Source organism: Thalassophryne amazonica, chromosome 16 (assembly GCF_902500255.1).
Source record: "Thalassophryne amazonica chromosome 16, fThaAma1.1, whole genome shotgun sequence".
Taxonomy (NCBI): Eukaryota; Metazoa; Chordata; class Actinopteri; order Batrachoidiformes; family Batrachoididae; genus Thalassophryne; species Thalassophryne amazonica.
Window position 1 is genome coordinate 72,060,267 of NC_047118.1, and position 18,979 is coordinate 72,079,245.

The window sequence follows — 18,979 nt, forward strand, 5'->3', positions numbered from 1 at the left end:
GAATCGCGACTGGGTTTTTTCTGTTTGACACAGGAACACACACGGGTCACATAATGTTCGATGTCTGTCTGCATGTAAGGCCAAAAGAAGCGGTCACGTACTAAAGACACGGTGCGGTCGACACCTTGATGGCCCATTTTATTGTGCAGTTCGTCAAGCACTGTTTTCTTAAAGTGTTCTGGCAGTACCAGCTGTTTGCGGACAGAAGTGGTTCTGTACAAAATGCCATCACTATCTAGCACTAGCTTGTCCCATTCTCTGAATAAGCATTTTGTTTTTGGACTGCAAGTTCTTAGCTCTCTGGTCAGTGGCTTTGAGTCTGACATTTTGCTCTGTAATACAGGGCCAATAACAGGATCAGTCTTTTGTGCTTGGCTTAGCTGTTCTTTTGGGATGGGTGTGAGTGATGCTTCGGCTGACACACCTTGTGCTGTGACTGACAAAGCTGTGGCCAACATTGACCATGTGGCAGGGGTCTCCTTTTGTGCCTCTATGGCCTGGATAGCAGCTGCAATAGAGTCAGGAGGGAGTTCCTCAGAACAGTCTTTCATTAGAGTCTCTACATCAAGGGGCATTCTCGACAAAGCATCAGCATCACCATTTTCTTTTCCTGGTTTGTACTTAATAGTGAAATGAAAGTCAGCGAGCTCTGCGACCCATCTTGATGTTGTTGCATTCAGTTTGGCAGTGGACAAAATATAAGTTAATGGGTTGTTATCACTAAACACAGTGAATGACGGGGCATAATATAAGTAGTCTCGAAATTTGTCTGTGATCGCCCACTTTAAAGCTAAAAACTCGAGCTTGCCTGCATGAAAGTGGTAGTTTTTCTCAGCTGCTGTTAATGTGCGCGAGCCATAAGCAATAACTCGCAGCTTATCATTTTGTCTTTGGTACAGCACTGCACCGAGTCCCTCGTGTGAGGCGTCAGTGTGTACAATAAATGGCTGGGTGAAATCTGGAAAGCCGAGCACTGGTGGGTTCATCAGACAGTCAATTAGTTCCTCGAGTGCACTTTGGTGTTTGTCAGTCCACATTATTTGTGTGGATGAGGGCACAACGGGACTCGTCTTCTTTTGCTTTGTGACTCTCGTGGTCAAATTTCGTTGTCCTTGTCCTGCTTTAACAGTTCATATAGACAGTTTGCTTTCTGGAAAAGTCCTTATGTATTGCCTGTAGTATGATAGAAGGCCTAACATCTTTCTGAGCTGACCAACAGTTTGCGGTTAATGTCCTTGAGTGCTCTTACAGCTTCAAAATCAGCAGGATCAACTTTGCTGCCCTCTGCTGACACTATCCTACCCAAGTAGCGCACTTCAGTTTAAAATGTCACACTACTGACTTAAGTTTAATACCCAAAGTCTCTTAGTAGCCGCTGAGCACTTTTCTCACATCCTCCACATGACTTCTGAAAGTTTTGCTGTAGACCAGTGTGTCGTCCAGGTAGGGGATGCATATGTTGTCGCGAAGTCCCTCCAAGCACTCCTCCATACAGCGTTGAAATGCTGCAGGGGCATTCATGAGTCCAAAGGGGATGCGTACCCACTCATACAATCCCCAGGGGGTCACAAAAGCAGTGAGTGGGCGGCTTTCCTCTGACATGAACCCCTGGTGGTATGCTTTTCCCTGATCTAATAGTGAGAACCAGGAGTTACCACCTAAACTGTCCATAATGTCCTGGACACGTGGGATGGGCTGGCGATCTGGATGGGTTTTTCTATTCAAGTCTCTATAATCTATACACAGTCTCAAAGTGCCATCCTTCTTTCTAACGCATACGACTGGTGAGGAGTATGAGGAGTTTGACTTCCTGACCCAGCCTTGTGCGATTAGGTCATGCAGGTAACTTTTCATCTCCTGATAGAGGGGGCGTGGTACTGACAGATATGTGCGTTTGACAGGCTCATTGTCCTTGAGTGAAATAGTCATTTGCAAGTTTTCAATGCAGCCTATGTCATTGTCTGTTATAGAAAAAGAGTCACATTCTTCTCTGAGCATCTGCTTAACTATGACCCTCTGTTCTTCACTGAGGTGGCCAAGATCTACAGGAGGATCCCACTTCTCATTAGAGCGAGATGAGGGCTGTGTGCTGGTGGGATTAATTGTAGCTACAGTGGCTTTTTCAAACATCTGGGCAGGTAAAACAGCCGTTATAGTCTGTACCGTTCCAACTAAGGTACGACCTACCAGAACAATGTCGTGGTCAGTGGGGTTAGAGACATCCACAGTTATGACAGGTAAAGTGCCCTTTTTAACTCTGACCAGAGTGTCGAAGAACTCAAGATTGTCTGGCCACTGAGGGTTTAAATCTGGCTCAAATAGCATAGTCATGTCTTGTTTAAATGGCTGTGCTGCTACACGGCATTCCACTTGGATATGCCTTTGTTTAGGAACAGTAATACAGTCTTTTTTTGTTTTCACTTGAAACTCATCTGCTGTATTCGCACTGACAGCCTGAATGAAAGCTTTCACCTTGTTCCTTTTGAGGCTGGGGAATGCTTTTCTCACTGTACTGAATGCTTTAGCTCTTTCAGTCCTTTTCAAGATGCATTCAATGACATTGTAACCTATAATGGGGTTTGACAGGTAACAACCTTTCATTACCAACATGGGAATGATCATTTCCTCAGGTGGTTCTGCCCCAGAAACAAGTTGGAATGTAGTCTCGATCCACCCGAGGTATGGCATGTTGGTCCCATTGGCTGCAGTGAGGCTCAGTTCAGTGGAGTCCATCATCTCGGCAACATCTCTCAGCTTTAGGTGTGGCAAGTAGTCCTCTTTCCATCTCTCGTCAATGATTGACACTTGTGAGCCTGAGTCCCACAAGGCCTGAAGTCTGTGGCCATCCAGGAGACACTCGACCAAACACTGTCTGCCCACCAGAGATGTGACCTTGTGAGGGGTGTTCACCTGGACTGGTGGCAGTGGGATGTGGACCATCTCATTTTCATTGTTTATCTTTAACTTGTTACATTGTCTCTTATGTTCAATCCAGTTTTGCTTCTGACATGCTTTAGAACAATAGAATGTCTTTTTACACGCTGAACACCGTCTCAAGTTCATGTCTGGATCTTCTTGTTTGCAGTGGGCACATTGTTGGGACCTGTTGCTGTCAGCGATGGTTAACACTCGTCCCTCAGTGGTAACCGTTGCCCGTTTAAATGTCTCTCTCGAGGTGATTTTGTGCCTCTGTTTTTGCATCCAGCTTGGAAGTGTTCCTCGCTCCCACAGAAGAAGCAGTGGGTGCAGCGCTCATTAGTTACGGACTGCTGGCAGGCGTGGCACCTCCTTTCTGGACGAGCTGGGTGACCTTGGTAGTGCTGTGGTGAATACTGAGAGGGTGGTGGTTTTTGGCGGGGGCCCTGATAGAAGTGAAACTGCTGCGGGTCCCGGTCGTACTGCATAACTGGCGGCTGAACGTACAACTGAGCACTAGACACTGGCTGTTGTAGTGTCTCTTTAATTTGCGCTATCTCTGCACTGAGACCTTTCAGGGAGGCTACGTCTGTCTTTAGATCTGCTAGTTCTGTGACTAGTTCAGGAGGGATTTTAGCTTTAACTTCCTTTACTGAATTTTTGACAGGCCCGGCATCTTCTGACTGAACTGCGCTCACACTAGTGGCTGACTGTGAGGCTAAACACCCTTTCTTGTGCTTCCTCTCTGCTTCATTAGCACAAGCTATGTTTAATCTTTCTAGCAGGAGCTCATCGGGAGTATCATTGTCTAAGAGCAGTGGCTGCATGTCTATCCTGACACTGTCACTCTGAAGGCCTGTCAGTATGGTGTGCAAGCACATACGCTGCACTAGTGCTGGGTCATACTTAAGACCTGACTCTGACTCCTGTGATGCAAATAAGACTTTCTGCTTTAAATCGAGGACCCTCATCAGGAAATTCTGGGCAGTCTCTTTGGGGTTCTGTACCTCTGAAACGAGTTGTTTGTAGAGTTCAGTGGCACTCTTCTCCTGGAAATGAGAGTGAAGAATGCAGCGTAGAGTTGGCAAAGTGAGCTGGGCCTTCCCCTCCAGGTAGCTGCGTAGTTGTAGACCTGGCAAGATAGCCCTGATGACAGCATCTACAATGTCAAATTCTGAGTAACCTCTGCTCAGTCCATTTTCGATCTGATGGGCAAGACTGGAAAATGTCAGTTTATCCTTCTGGCCTGGCTCTCCTATTTGGCCTGATATTTTGAAATCTTTGTGCCAATAGGCGCCTGGTTGCTGCTGACTGGGCACACTACTCACAGGGCGGTTACTTGTTTGGGACTGAATATTAGCCACTGCGCTTCTCACTGTATTAACTGTCTCTGCTACCCGTGGAGTAGTAGTTGGCTGGTCTGTTCGCCCTGAATCTCCTCTTTCATTTACATTTTCTCCAGGTAAGTCATTTTCAACACTTATTATTTCAGCAATGTTATTCTTCAGTGACAATCAATCAATCAATCAACTTTTTTCTTGTATAGCGCCAAATCACAACAAACAGTTGCCCCAAGGCGCTCCACATTGCAAGGCAAGGCCATACAATAATTATGAAACACAGTCTACGTCTAAAGCAACATAACCAAGGGATGGTCCAGGGTCACCCGATCCAGCCCTAACTATAAAGCCTTAGCGAAAAGGAAAGTTTTAAGCCTAATCTTAAAGTAGAGAGGGTATCTGTCTCCCTGATCTGAATTGGGAGCTGGTTCCACGGAGAGGAGCCTGAAAGCTGAAGGCTCTGCCTCCCATTCTATTCTTACAAACCCTAGGAACTACCAAGTAAGCCCGCAGTCTGAGAGCGAAGCGCTCTAATGGGGGTAATATGGTACTACGAGGTCCCTAAGAATAGATGGGACCTGATTATTCAAAACCTTATAAGTAAGAAGAAGAATTTTAAATTCTATTCTAGCATTACAGGAAGCCAATGAAGGTGAGGGCCAACACGGGTGAGATATGCTCTCTCCTGCTAGTCCCCGTCAGTACTCTAGCTTGCAGCATTCTGAACCAACTGAGGCTTTTTAGGGAACTTTTAGGACAACCTGATAATAATGAATTACAATAGTCCAGCCTAGAGGAATAAATGCATGAATTAGTTTTTCAGCATCACTCTGAGACCTTTCTGATTTTAGAGATATTGCGTAAATGCAAAAAGGCAGTCCTACATATTTGTTTAATATGCGCTTTGAATGACATATCCTGATCAAAAATGACTCCAAGATTTCTCACAGTATTACTAGAGATCAGGGAATGCCATCCAGAGTAACGATCTGGTTTAGACACCATGCTTCTAAGATTTGTGGGGCCAAGTACAATACTTCAGTTTTATCTGAGTTAAAAGCAGGAATTAGAGGTCATCCATGTCTTTATGTCTGTAAGACAATCCTGCAGTTTAGCTAATTGGGTGCGTATCCTCTGGCTTCATGGATAGATAAAGCCTGGGTATCATCTGCGTAACAATGAAAATTTAAGCAATACCGTCTAATAATACTGCCCAAGGGAAGCATTATAAAGTGAATAAAATTGGTCCTAGCACAGGAACCTTGTGGAACTCCATAATTAACTTTAGTCTGTGAAGAAGATTCCCCATTTACATGAACAAACTGTAATCTATTAGACAAATATGATTCAAACCACCGCAGCGCAATGCCTTTAATACCTATGACATGCTCTAATCTCTGTATAAAATTTTATGGTCAACAGTATCAAAAGCAGCACTGAGGTCCAACAGAACAAGCACAGAGATAGTCCACTGTCCGAAGCCAGAAGAAGATCATTTGTAACCTTCACTAATGCTGTTTCTGTACTATGATGAATTCTAAAACCTGACTGAAACTCTTCAATAGACCATTCCTCTGCAGGTGATCAGTTAGCTGTTTTACAACTACCCTCTCAAGAATCTTTGAGAGAAAAGGAAGGTTGGAGATTGGCCTATAATTAGCTAAGATAGCTGGGTCAAGTGATGGCTTTTTAAGTAATGGTTTAATTACTGCCACCTTAAAGGCCTGTGGTACATAACCAACTAACAAAGATAGATTGATCATATTTAAGATTGAAGCATTAAATAATGGTAGGACTTCCTTGAGCAGCCTGGCAGGAATGGGGTCTAATAGCATGTTGATGGTTTGGATGAAGTAACTAATGAAAATAACTCAGACAGAACAATCGGAGAGAAAGAGTCTAACCAAATACCGGCATCACTGAAAGCAGCCAAAGATAACGATACATCTTTGGGATGGTTATGAGTAATTTTTTCTCTAATTGTCAAAATTTTGTTAGCAAAGAAAGTCATGAAGTCATTACTAGTTAAAGTTAATGGAATACTCAGCTCAATAGAGCTCTGACTCTTTTCAGCCTGGCTACAGTGCTGAAAAGAAACTGGGGTTGTTCTTATTTTCTTCAATTAGTGATGAGTAGAAAGATGTCCTAGCTTCACGAAGGGCTTTCTTATAGAGCAACAAACTCTTTTTCCAGGCTAAGTGAAGATCTTCTAAATTAGTGAGACGCCATTTCCTCTCCACTTACGGGTTATCAGCTTTAAGCTACGAGTTTGTGAGTTATACCACGAGTCAGACACTCTGATTTAAAGCTCTCTTTTTCAGAGGAGCTACAGCATCCAAAGTTGTCTTCAATGAGGATGTAAAACTATTGACAAGATACTCTAACTCCTTACAGAGTTTAGGTAGCTACTCTGCTCTGTGTTGGTATATGACATTAGAGAACATAAAGAAGGAATCATATCCTTAAACCTAGTTACAAGGCGCTGTTCTGAAAGACTTCTAGTGTAATGAAACTTATTCCCCACTGCAGGGTAGTCCATCAGGGTAAATGTAATGTTATTAAAAAATGATCAGACAAAAGGGAGTTTTCAGGGAATACTGTTAAGTTCTTCTATTTCCATACCATAAGTCAGAACAAGATCTAAAATATGATTAAAGTGGTGGGGTGGACTCATTTACTTTTTGAGCAAAGCCGATAGAGTCTAATAATAGATTAATGCAGTGTTGAGGCTGTCATTCTCAGCATCTGTGTGGATGTTAAAATCGCCCACTATAATTATCTTATCTGAGCTAAGCACTAAGTCAGACAAAAGGTCTGAAAATTCACAGAGAAACTCACAGTAACGACCAGGTGGACGATAGATAATACAAATAAAACTGTTTTTTGGGACTTCCAATTTGGATGGACAAGACTAAGAGACAAGCTTTCAAATGAATTAAAGCTCTGTCTAGGTTTTTGATTAATTAATAAGCTGGAATGAAGATTGCTGCTAATCCTCCGCCCCGGCCCGTGCTACGAGCATTCTGACAGTTAGTGTGACTCGGGGGTGTTGACTCATTTAAACTAACATATTCATCCTGCTGTAACCAGTTTCTGTTAGGCAGAATAAATCAATACGTTGATCAATTATTATATCATTTTACCAACAGGGACTTAGAAGAAAGAGACCTAATGTTTAATAGACCACATTTAACTGTTTTAGTCTGTGGTGCAATTGAAGGTGCTATATTATTTTTTCTTTTTGAATTTTTATGCTTAAATAGATTTTTGCTAGTTATTGGTGGTCTGGGAGCAGGCACCGTCTCTACGGGGATGGGGTAATAGGGGGATGGCAGGGATGGCAACAATAGTTCAGACATCCCTTCATCCTCCAATTCTTTCATTTCTTCTCTTTCAATATGCATCTGGATGTGCGTCAGCAGGGACAGGCGTGTTTTTGTGTCAGCCTTTATTTTCCCTGCTATACCAAGAAACTCACAGATGGACACTAACTGTTCTTTAGGCAAAGTGTGCACTCCATGCACGATTTGTTCTTGTTGCTGTTCCAGCAGTGACATTTTGGCAGTAGACAGGAGGAACTTTTGCAGGTACAGGGGAGACCAAGCTGTGGGATCCGTGCAGCTCCTGGTGATCTCTGGTCGGCCTCAGGATGCGTGGACTGGAGCACAGCTGCCAGCTCTCCTTAACCGCAACACCTTCCTCACTGTAGGCTGCCTGGGTGATGTGGGGGATTTAGCAGGCTCAGACTACGATGTACAGGCTGTGGACATCGGACATCTAAGCAGCAATCCCAGCGGTGCCTCCAAATGTTGTACCCAGAATATGGGGTAATATGCTGCAGTACCTCTGAAAATATGAGGGAAATAATCACGAGAGTTATTTCGGGTTGTTTCTCCCACGCAGAGGTTTATTGCAATGCAGCATGACCAATCATCATTTCCTTGTCCTTTCCCCAACACAAAATGGCAGACTCACGATAAGTTTGCGTGCAGAAAAACATATTTTAAACCCTTAAAATATACATGAAAACATTTCTTTAACTTCACTCCAGCATGCAATACAAACAGAAAAATACCCTAACTATGCACACAACATGTTCAGAACACTGGAGACGTTTACCTGAAAATATGAGGGAAATAATCACGAGAGTTATTTCGGGTTGTTTCTCCCACGCAGAGGTTTATTGCAATGAGGAGAAACCCCGCGAAATCACTCCAGTGGTGTGGGAAGACATTACAAGTTGTAAAAATAAAGGATCCCCCAGGATTACTAGACGATTTCCGAAAATGCGGTCACAATTCCTTTGAATAGAATTACAAAACATTTAGAAAAAATAAAGAATAACATACTTTACATACTTTTAACCAACTCTTAACTGTATTTATATTGTCCTGAAGGCTTTTATGTAAATGTATATTTATTGCAAACCCTTTTAACATTTTAAGAACTTTCCTATTTTTAACTATTTCTATTCCCTACTATTTTTAATATAACATCACCTTATGAGTTATCATTATTTATTGGCAGAGAGCTAACCACTATTTATTGGTGCTGTCCTGAACATAGTGTTTAAAGGCGTGCTACCCTTCTAACCTATCACACTGGCGGCCCACACAACAGGACCCCCCCCTCAACGGGCACCTCCTGGCGCCCGACCAGGCTTGTCCGGGTGTCGACGGTAGAAATCGGCCAGGAGGACCGGATCCAGGATGAAGCTCCTCTTCACCGAGGAGCGTTCTTCGGGTCCATACCCCTCCCAGTCCACCAAATACTGGAACCCCCGGCCCATTCGACGGACGTCCAGGAGCCGGCGCACTGTCCAAGCCGGCTCCCCGTCAATGATCCGGGCAGGAGGCGGCGCCGGACCGGGAGCACAGAGGGGTGAGGTGTGGTGAGGCTTGATTCTGGACACATGAAAAACCGGGTGGATCCGCAGTGAAGCTGGGAGTCGGAGCTTCACTGCGGCAGGACTGAGGATTTTGAGGATCTTGAACGGTCCAATGTAACGGCCCTTCAACTTAGGGGAGTCCACTTGGAGGGGGATGTCCTTCGTGGACAGCCACACCTCCTGCCCGCGCTGGTAAGCAGGGGCCGGGGATCGCCGGCGGTCCGCATGGGTCTTCGCCCTCGTCCGGGCCTTCAACAAGGCAGAATGGGTGGAGCGCCACACCCGATGGCACTTCCGCAGCTGGGCCTGGACCGAGGGCACACCGACTTCTCCCTCCACCACGGGAAACAATGGGGGCTGATACCCCAAACACACCTCAAACGGGGAGAGGCCGGTGGCAGAGGACACCTGGCTGTTATGTGCATACTCGATCCAGGCCAGATGTTCACTCCAGGCCGTCGGGTGTGCGGACGTTACGCAGCGCAGGGCTTGCTCCAATTCCTGATTGGCCCGTTCTGCCTGTCCATTGGTCTGCGGGTGATACCCAGACGAGAGGCTCACAGTGGCCCCCAGTTCCCGGCAGAAGCTCCTCCAGACGTGTGAGGAGAACTGGGGACCACGATCAGAGACGATGTTGGTGGGTATCCCATGCAGACGGACGACGTGGTGGACCAGGAGGTCTGCTGTCTCCTGGGCTGTTGGGAGCTTCGGGAGGGCCACAAAGTGGGCCGCCTTGGAGAATCGGTCCACTATCATGAAGATGGTGGTGTTGCCCTGGGACAGCGGGAGGCCCGTGACGAAATCCAGGCCGATATGGGACCAGGGGCGATGAGGCACAGGAAGTGGCTGGAGAAGCCCTTGGGACCTCTTGTGGTCTGCCTTGCCCCTGGCACAGGTGGTGCAGGCCTGGAAGTACTCCCGGACGTCGGCCTCCATAGACGCCCACCAGAAGCGCTGCCGTACAACTGCCACGGTCCTTCGCACCCCTGGATGACAGGAGAGCTTGGAACCGTGACAGAAGTCCAAGACTGCAGCTCTGGCCTCTGGTGGGACGTATAGACGATTCTTCGGACCGGTTCCGGGGTCCGGGCTCCGTGCCAGGGCCTCCCGGACGGTCTTCTCCACATCCCAGGTGAGGGTGGCCACAATAGTGGACTCCGGAATGATGGGCACCGGTGGATCCGACAGCACCATTTTGACTTCGTCTTCGTGTACCCGGGACAAGGCATCCGATCTCTGGTTCTGGGTCCCGGGGCGATAGGTGATCCGGAAGTCAAAACGTCCGAAGAACAGTGACCAGCGGGCTTGCCTGGGGTTCAGCCGCTTGGCGGTCCTGATATACTCCAGGTTCCGATGGTCAGTGAAAACCGTGAATGGCACAGACGCTCCCTCCAACAGGTGTCTCCACTCCTCAAGAGCCTCTTTCACCGCAAGGAGTTCTCGATTGCCGACGTCATAGTTCCGTTCAGCTGGGGTCAACCTGCGAGAAAAGTAGGCACACGGGTGAAGAACCTTATCGGTCTCTCTGCTCTGGGATAGCACGGCTCCTATCCCTGAGTCAGAGGCATCCACTTCAACCACGAACTGGCGGCTAGGGTCGGGCTGCACCTAAACTGGCGCAGTAGAGAACCGTCGTTTCAACTCCTTGAACGCTGCTTCGCACCGATCCGACCAGGTGAAGGGGACTTTTGGAGAGGTCAGGGCTGTCAGGGGGCTAACTACCTGACTGTAGCCCTTAATGAACCTCATATAGAAATTAGCGAAGCCGAGGAACTGTTGCAGCTTCCTACGGCTTGTTGGTTGGGGCCAATCTCTCACCGCCACAACCTTGGCCGGATCAGGGGCGATGGAGTTAGAGGAGATGATAAACCCCAGGAAGGACAAAGACGTGCGGTGAAACTCGCACTTCTCGCCCTTCACAAACAGTCGGTTCTCTAATAACTGCTGCAGGACCTGACGTACATGCTGGACATGGGTCTCAGGATCCGGAGAAAAGATGAGAATATCGTCCAGATATACGAAGACGAATCGGTGCAGGAAGTCCCGCAAGACGTCGTTAACCAAGGCTTGGAACGTCGCGGGGGCGTTGGTGAGGCTGAACGGCATGACCAGGTACTCAAAGTGACCTAACGGGGTGTTAAATGCCGTCTTCCATTCGTCTCCCTTCCGGATCCAAACCAGGTGATACGCATTTCTAAGATCCAGCTTAGTAAAGATTTTGGCTCCATGCAGGGGGGTGAACACGGAATCCAACAATGGCAACGGGTATCGGTTGCGAACCGTAATCTCATTCAGCCCCCTGTAATCAATGCATGGACGGAGTCCGCCATCTTTCTTGCCCACAAAAAAGAAACCTGCCCCCATCGGGGAGGTGGAGTTCCGGATCAGCCCGGCAGCTAATATGTCCCGGATGTAGGTCTCCATTGATTCGCCCTCAGGTCGTGAGAGGTTGTACAGCCTGCTGGACGGGAACTCAGCGCCTGGAAACAAATCAATGGCACAATCGTACGGACGGTGCGGGGGAAGGGTGAGTGCCAGATCCTTGCTGAAGACGTCAGCAAGATCGTGGTACTCAACCGGCACTGCCGTCAGATTGGGAGGGACTTTGACCTCCTCCTTAGCCTGTAAACCGGGAGAAACCGAGGATCCTAAACACACCCGATGGCAGGTTTCGCTCCACTGAACCACCACCCCAGACGGCCAATCAATCCGGGGATTGTGCTTCAACATCCATGGGAAGCCCAAAATCACGCGGGAGGTAGAAGGAGTTACAAAAAACTCAATCTCCTCCCGATGGTTTCCAGACACCACCAGAGTTACTGGTTGTGTCTTGTGTGTGATTAAAGGGAGGAGGGTGCCATCTAGTGCCCGCACCTGCAATGGCGAAGGAAGCGCCACCAGAGGGAGCCCTACCTCCCTTGCCCATCTGCTGTCTAGCAAATTCCCTTCTGACCCCATGTCCACCAGTGCTGGGGCTTGAAGGGTTAAATCCCTGCTCAGGATTGTAACTGGGAGTCGTGTGGCAATCTGTGTGTGTCTCACGTGAATGTTTTGACCCCCCCTTAGCCCAGTCTCTGAGGGCGGTTGTTGTTGTGGCCGTTTGGGGCAGTTTTTCTGTGTGTTTTCCTTTGAGCTGCAGGGAAAACACTCCCCGCAGATCAGCCTCCTCATTTTGGCCCTGTGCGTTTCCCTAACAACGTCAGCAGGGGGAGCTGTTGCCCCACAGAGCGCTGCGGCTGTGGAGCGTGGGGAGGGCGGCCCCTTTTCGAACCCGGAAGGGAGAGGGACGGCCACGTCCTTCGCCTCGCTCCCGACGGCGTTCCTCCAACCGATTGTCTAACCGTATAACAAGATCGATAAGCCCATCTAAATCCCGCGGTTCCTCCTTAGCTACCAGATGCTCCTTCAGGACCAACAACAGTCCGTTTATGAAGGTGGCGTGGAGCGCAACGTCATTCCAGCCGGACCTCGCAGCCGCTATGCGGAAGTCGACTGCATATTCGGCTGCACACCGGCGCCCCTGTCGCATTGACAGCAGCATTGTTGAAGCGGTCTCTCCTCTGTTAGGGTGATCAAACACTGAACTCCCCCACAAACCCAGTGTATGCTGATAACAACCGTGAGTTCTGTTCCCAGAGCGCCGTAGCCCAGGCGCGTGCCTTACCCCGAAGCAGAGCAATCACATAAGCTATTTTACTAGCATCTGACGCGGACATGACGGGACGTTGTGCAAAGACGAGCGAACACTGCATGAGAAAGTCCGCGCACGTCTCCACACAACCTCCGTACGGCTCAGGAGGGCTTATGTATGCTTCAGGGGATGGTGGGAGGGGTTGTTGAACCACCACTGGAACGTTCATATCCTGCACAGGGTCGGCAGGAGGAGGAGCTGCAGCAGTGCCCTGAGCGCTCGCCGCCACCTGCGCAGGAGAGAGCCTCCAGCCTGCAGTTCAGGAGGATGTTTTGCTCGGTCATTTGATCCAACCGAGCCGTAAAGGCGGTGAGAATGTGCTGCAGCTCACCAATCACGCCTCCTGCAGACGCCTGCGCTCCCTGCTCTCCCATTGGTCGTTCAACAGCCGGGTGACGCCCCTCGGAGTCCATGACGCTGGCCGAGATATCCTGTTGTGAAAGTGTAGTGACACGGACCCACAACAGGGGGCGCAAATGAACGGTCAATAGATGAGCCAAAAAGTAATTTAATGTGAAATGTGCACAACGAAATACAGACAATCTCAGAATATAATTACAGTCAATCCACAAAGGTGACATGTGGGCAGGCTCGAGGATAGAAGACGTCTGTCCTGAGAAGAGCCGGAACCACACGATTTCCGCCGCCACCGAACCTGGTGAATACTGGAGCCGCCAAGTCCCGAATTCCCAGGTGATCACCGTCCGGCGCACCCCACAGCCGCTGGGGGCCGTCCTTAAAGCGACAGTAACACTCCTTATTCTCTACCAAGCCCGTAACATTTTCACCAAAAGCCAGATACATTTTTCTAATGGTTTCCAGCTGCCAGTCTCTAAGTTTCTGAAAAAATTCTGATGGAAAAAAAGCCCAAATGAATCCCAAAGCCCAAATGAAAATCCGCCGAGGGTGTGGACCACTCCTCACTCAAAGCCTGCTCACAGGCGAATGACGCAACCGACAGATGCGGAAAAACTCACGCATGCGCACAAAGGTTCAAGCTTGTCTGATGCAATCACACGTGATTCAAATCCATATGGTTTTTGAAAAAAATAATAAGGTCGGATACTTTTCTAATAGACCTCGTACAGCTCACAGGCCACACGTTGGGCACCCTATGCTACAGTAACTGGACTTCTTTTTGATCTTGAAGACCTTTATTGCCACTCATCCAAGTGACTTCAGTTTTTAAACTTCTTGGAGATACTTGGATGAGAGCAGAAACTTTTTGAAGACCAAAAAGAAGTACAGTTGCTTTAAATATTTTGACACCCAAAAGGCTCATGTGCAAAATATTTTTTGAGCATAAAAGTGGAGATGGAGCATTAGTGGTTGCAGAAATTGGAAATGATGGAAACCCACCTAGGGAATACTCTGCATACAAGAACAATGATTACTCTTCTTTTGTCTCAAATCCTGAAATAAAAACCCAGTTTAAGACTAATAAAATGTGTTTTTTTTTTGTTTTTTGTTTTTTTTATAATTTTGGCATTGTTTCTGCACCATGCATGAGAACTTGAAATCACACATTTGAGAAAGAAAAACTACCTTTCATGCCAGCATTACTCCAGTGGTTAAAAGCACAGCAGAGCACAGCATATTCCCCTGGTTCCAGCATGACATCACAGCCCACAAACCTCCTCACCGAGCGCCTGCTGTGTGCCAGCAGACGACCCAAAGTCAGAGTCCCCACACCGTCAAATGCAACCCGAAACACCAACACACACAAGTCCAACAGGTGGCTTTCCACCGTCTCCCATCGCCTGAGAATAAAAGAGAAAGAATATTTTACACCACTTGCTTTTACTTTATTTTAACAAGGCAAATTTGATTGTGTTTGGTGCAACATTTTTCAACATTTTTCTCTTCTCTGCTGAGACCTGAGGAGCATTGTTATTGCCTGCACTGCTCATCCACCTGTCTGTTCAAAACAGCACTTTGTGAACGGGATAAATCACGTAGCTCTCCGCCGCTACAGGTCCCTTTAGCCTCAGGACTCCAGAATTCCTTGAACCATCCATGATCTTGGATGACTGTGATTGTTGGAGCATCACCATGACTAAACCCGTCCAAACTGCTGTAGCGATTATCCTGTGATATGTACCCAACAACGGCGCAATTTAGAACTAGAAATTGGGGAGGACAAAGTGCGAGACCCGCAGGGCCAAAGCCCATAGGCCGGAGGTCTGGGGGCGGTTTTAGGCCCTCAAAAGTCAGCGGTTTTGAGATAAGCTCAGATGCATTCTGAGCATCCAGAACAGTAATTTTAATGTTTTGAGAAGACCATAAAGTGGACACCATTTGACTTATACAATTTTAAACTGTGGATATAAGTACTTTATTCTGAGAATGACCAGCATTGATTTTATTAACATCCTGGTGTAAATAAGGTATCACCACATGTGTAGAACTCAAAAAGAATGATAGGTTGAGTTTTCATTAAAAAAAATAACTGCAATGTGGTAAAATGTATTCAGAAATATGAAAGAACAGGCTCTTAATAATTATTAACTATCGCATACCGTATTTTTTTTTTCTCAAGATTCAAGATCATAAGTTTAGGATAAATTACTTATCATGAATTTAATTTTCGAAGTGGCACTAATGACAACACTCATACTGAACATCATTTCGCTTGCATAGACTGATTTTGGAGATCAAGCAATAATTGCAGATGGGCCTTCTGAGGTCCCAGATAGCTTTTCTGATTTCCTTTTCTAACTTTCAGAATTTAGTAAGTTTGCATATGGTCCATTGATACTTATGTGTAGACACAACTCCCTAGAGGCAACTATTTTTGGTTTCAAATCTGGGCAAATGCAGCCCCAGAAAATTCCGAATGTGACAAACAAGAAACAGGTGTTGTAAACATGTCAATGCTGCTAAAAATACAAACTTGCAGAAACAAAGATACTATTCTGACATGGTTTTGCACATACAGTAGTGTTCAGAATAATAGTAGTGCTATGTGACTAAAAAGATTAATCCAGGTTTTGAGTATATTTCTTATTGTTACATGGGAAACAAGGTACCAGTAGATTCAGTAGATTCTCACAAAGCCAACAAGACTAAGCATTCATGATATGCACACTCTTAAGGCTATGAAATTGGGCTATTAGTAAAAAAAAAAGTAGAAAAGGGGGTGATCAAAGACATTCTGGAGTTACCTGTAAGTGCTGTGACAGTTAGAAGACGCCTGTGTGAAGCTAATTCAGAATTGCAAGAATCCCCGCAAAGTCCCTCTGTTAAATAAAAGACGTGCAGAAAAGGTTACAATTTGCCAAAGAACACATCAACTGGCCTAAAGAGAAATGAAGGAATATTTTGTGGACTGATGAGAGTAAAATTGTTCTTTTTTGGGTCCAAGGGCCGCAGACAGCTTGTGAGACAACCCCCCCAAACTCTGAATTCAAGCCACAGTTCACAGTGAAGACAGTGAAGCATGGTGGTGCAAGCATCATGATCAATCAATCAATCAATCAATCAATTTTTTTATATAGCGCCAAATCACAACAAACAGTTGCCCCAAGGCGCTTTATATTGTAAGGCAAGGCCATACAATAATTATGTAAAACCCCAACGGTCAAAACGATCCCCTGTGAGCAAGCACTTGGCTACAGTGGGAAGGAAAAACTCCCTTTTAACAGGAAGAAACCTCCAGCAGAACCAGGCTCAGGGAGGGGCAGTCTTCTGCTGGGACTGGTTGGGGCTGAGGGAGAGAACCAGGAAAAAGACATGCTGTGGAGGGGAGCAGAGATCGATCACTAATGATTAAATGCAGAGTGGTGCATACAGAGCAAAAAGAGAAAGAAACAGTGCATCATGGGAACCCCCCAGCAGTCTACGTCTATAGCAGCATAACTAAGGGATGGTTCAGGGTCACTGATCCAGCCCTAACTATAAGCTTTAGCAAAAAGGAAAGTTTTAAGCCTAATCTTAAAAGTAGAGAGGGTGTCTGTCTCCCTGATCTGAATTGGGAGCTGGTTCCACAGGAGAGGAGCCTGAAAGCTGAAGGCTCTGTCTCCCATTCTACTCTTACAAACCCTAGGAACTACAAGTAAGCCTGCAGTCTGAGAGTGAAGCGCTCTATTGGGGTAATATGGTACTACGAGGTCCCTAAGATAAGATGGGACCTGATTATTCAAAACCTTATAAGTAAGAAGAAGAATTTTAAATTCTATTCTAGAATTAACAGGAAGCCAATGAAGAGAGGCCAATATGGGTGAGATATGCTCTCTCCTTCTAGTCCCCGTCAGTACTCTAGCTGCAGCATTTTGAATTAACTGAAGGCTTTTTAGGGAACTTTTAGGACAACCTGATAATAATGAATTACAATAGTCCAGCCTAGAGGAAATAAATGCATGAATTAGTTTTTCAGCATCACTCTGAGACAAGACCTTTCTGATTTTAGAGATATTGCGTAAATGCAAAAAAGCAGTCCTACATATTTGTTTAATATGCGCTTTGAATGACATATCCTGATCAAAAATGACTCCAAGATTTCTCACAGTATTACTAGAGGTCAGGGTAATGCCATCCAGAGTAAGGATCTGGTTAGACACCATGTTTCTAAGATTTGTGGGGCCAAGTACAATCCTGCAGTTTAGCTAATTGGTGTGTGTCCTCTGGCTTCATGGATAGATAAAGCTGGGTATCATCTGCGTAACAATAAAAATTTAAGCAATACCGTCTAATAATACTGCCTAAGGGAAGCATGTATAAAGTGAATAAAATTGGTCCTAGCACAGAACCTTGTGGAACTCCATAATTAACTTTAGTCTGTGAAGAAGATTCCCCATTTACATGAACAAATTGTAATCTATTAGACAAATATGATTCAAACCACCGCAGCGCAGTGCCTTTAATACCTATGGCATGCTCTAATCTCTGTAATAAAATTTTATGGTCAACAGTATCAAAAGCAGCACTGAGGTCTAACAGAACAAGCACAGAGATGAGTCCACTGTCCGAGGCCATAAGAAGATCATTTGTAACCTTCACTAATGCTGTTTCTGTACTATGATGAATTCTAAAACCTGACTGAAACTCTTCAAATAGACCATTCCTCTGCAGATGATCAGTTAGCTGTTTTACAACTACCCTTTCAAGAATTTTTGAGAGAAAAGGAAGGTTGGAGATTGGCCTATAATTAGCTAAGATAGCTGGGTCAAGTGATGGCTTTTTAAGTAATGGTTTAATTACTGCCACCTTAAAAGCCTGTGGTACATAGCCAACTAACAAAGATAGATTGATCATATTTAAGATCGAAGCATTAAATAATGGTAGGGCTTCCTTGAGCAGCCTGGTAGGAATGGGGTCTAATAAACATGTTGATGGTTTGGATGAAGTAACTAATGAAAATAACTCAGACAGAACAATCGGAGAGAAAGAGTCTAACCAAATACCGGCATCACTGAAAGCAGCCAAAGATAACGATACGTCTTTGGGATGGTTATGAGTAATTTTTTCTCTAATAGTTAAAATTTTGTTAGCAAAGAAAGTCATGAAGTCATTACTAGTTAAAGTTAATGGAATACTCAGCTCAATAGAGCTCTGACTCAAGAAAAAAGATTGTGGCAGTCAGTAACGGTTACTTTTTTAGACCAAGCAGAGGAAAAAAAAATATGGAATCACTCAATTCTGAGGAAAAAATTATGGAATCACCCTGTAAATTTTCATCCCCCAAATTAACACCTGCATCAAATCAGATCTGCTCGTTGACATTGACCCTATGCCATGACATTGACCCTATGTGTCTTTTTGCAAGGAATGTTTTTGCAGTTTTTGCTCTATGGCAAGACGCATTATCATCTTGAAAAATGATTTCATCATCCCCAAACATCCTTTCAATTGTCCAAAATATCAACATAAACTTGTGCATTTATTGATGATGTAATGACAGCCATCTCCCCAGTGCCTTTACCTGACGTGCAGCCCCATATCATCAATGACTGTGGAAATTTACATGTTCTCTTCAGGCAGTCATCTTTATAAATCTCATTGGAATGGCACCAAACAAAAGTTCCAGCATCATCACCTTGCCCAATGCTGATTTGAGATTCATCACTGAATATGACTTTCATCCAGTCATCCACAGTCCACAATTGCTTTTCCTTAGCCCATTGTAACCTTGTTTTTTTCTGTTTA

The 18,979-nt window shown here is 45.7% G+C and overlaps 1 protein-coding gene across 1 annotated transcript in view; it reads right to left on the reverse strand.

The window, feature by feature from the left end:
- LOC117528116 (calpain-15-like) overlaps nt 1-18,979 on the reverse strand; it is a 71,811-nt gene that overhangs the window by 10,031 nt on the left and 42,801 nt on the right. The window contains exon 12 of the mRNA XM_034190676.1: nt 14,381-14,595. Coding sequence (XP_034046567.1) covers nt 14,381-14,595 — 215 coding nt within the window. The remainder of the gene's footprint in view (nt 1-14,380; nt 14,596-18,979) is intronic.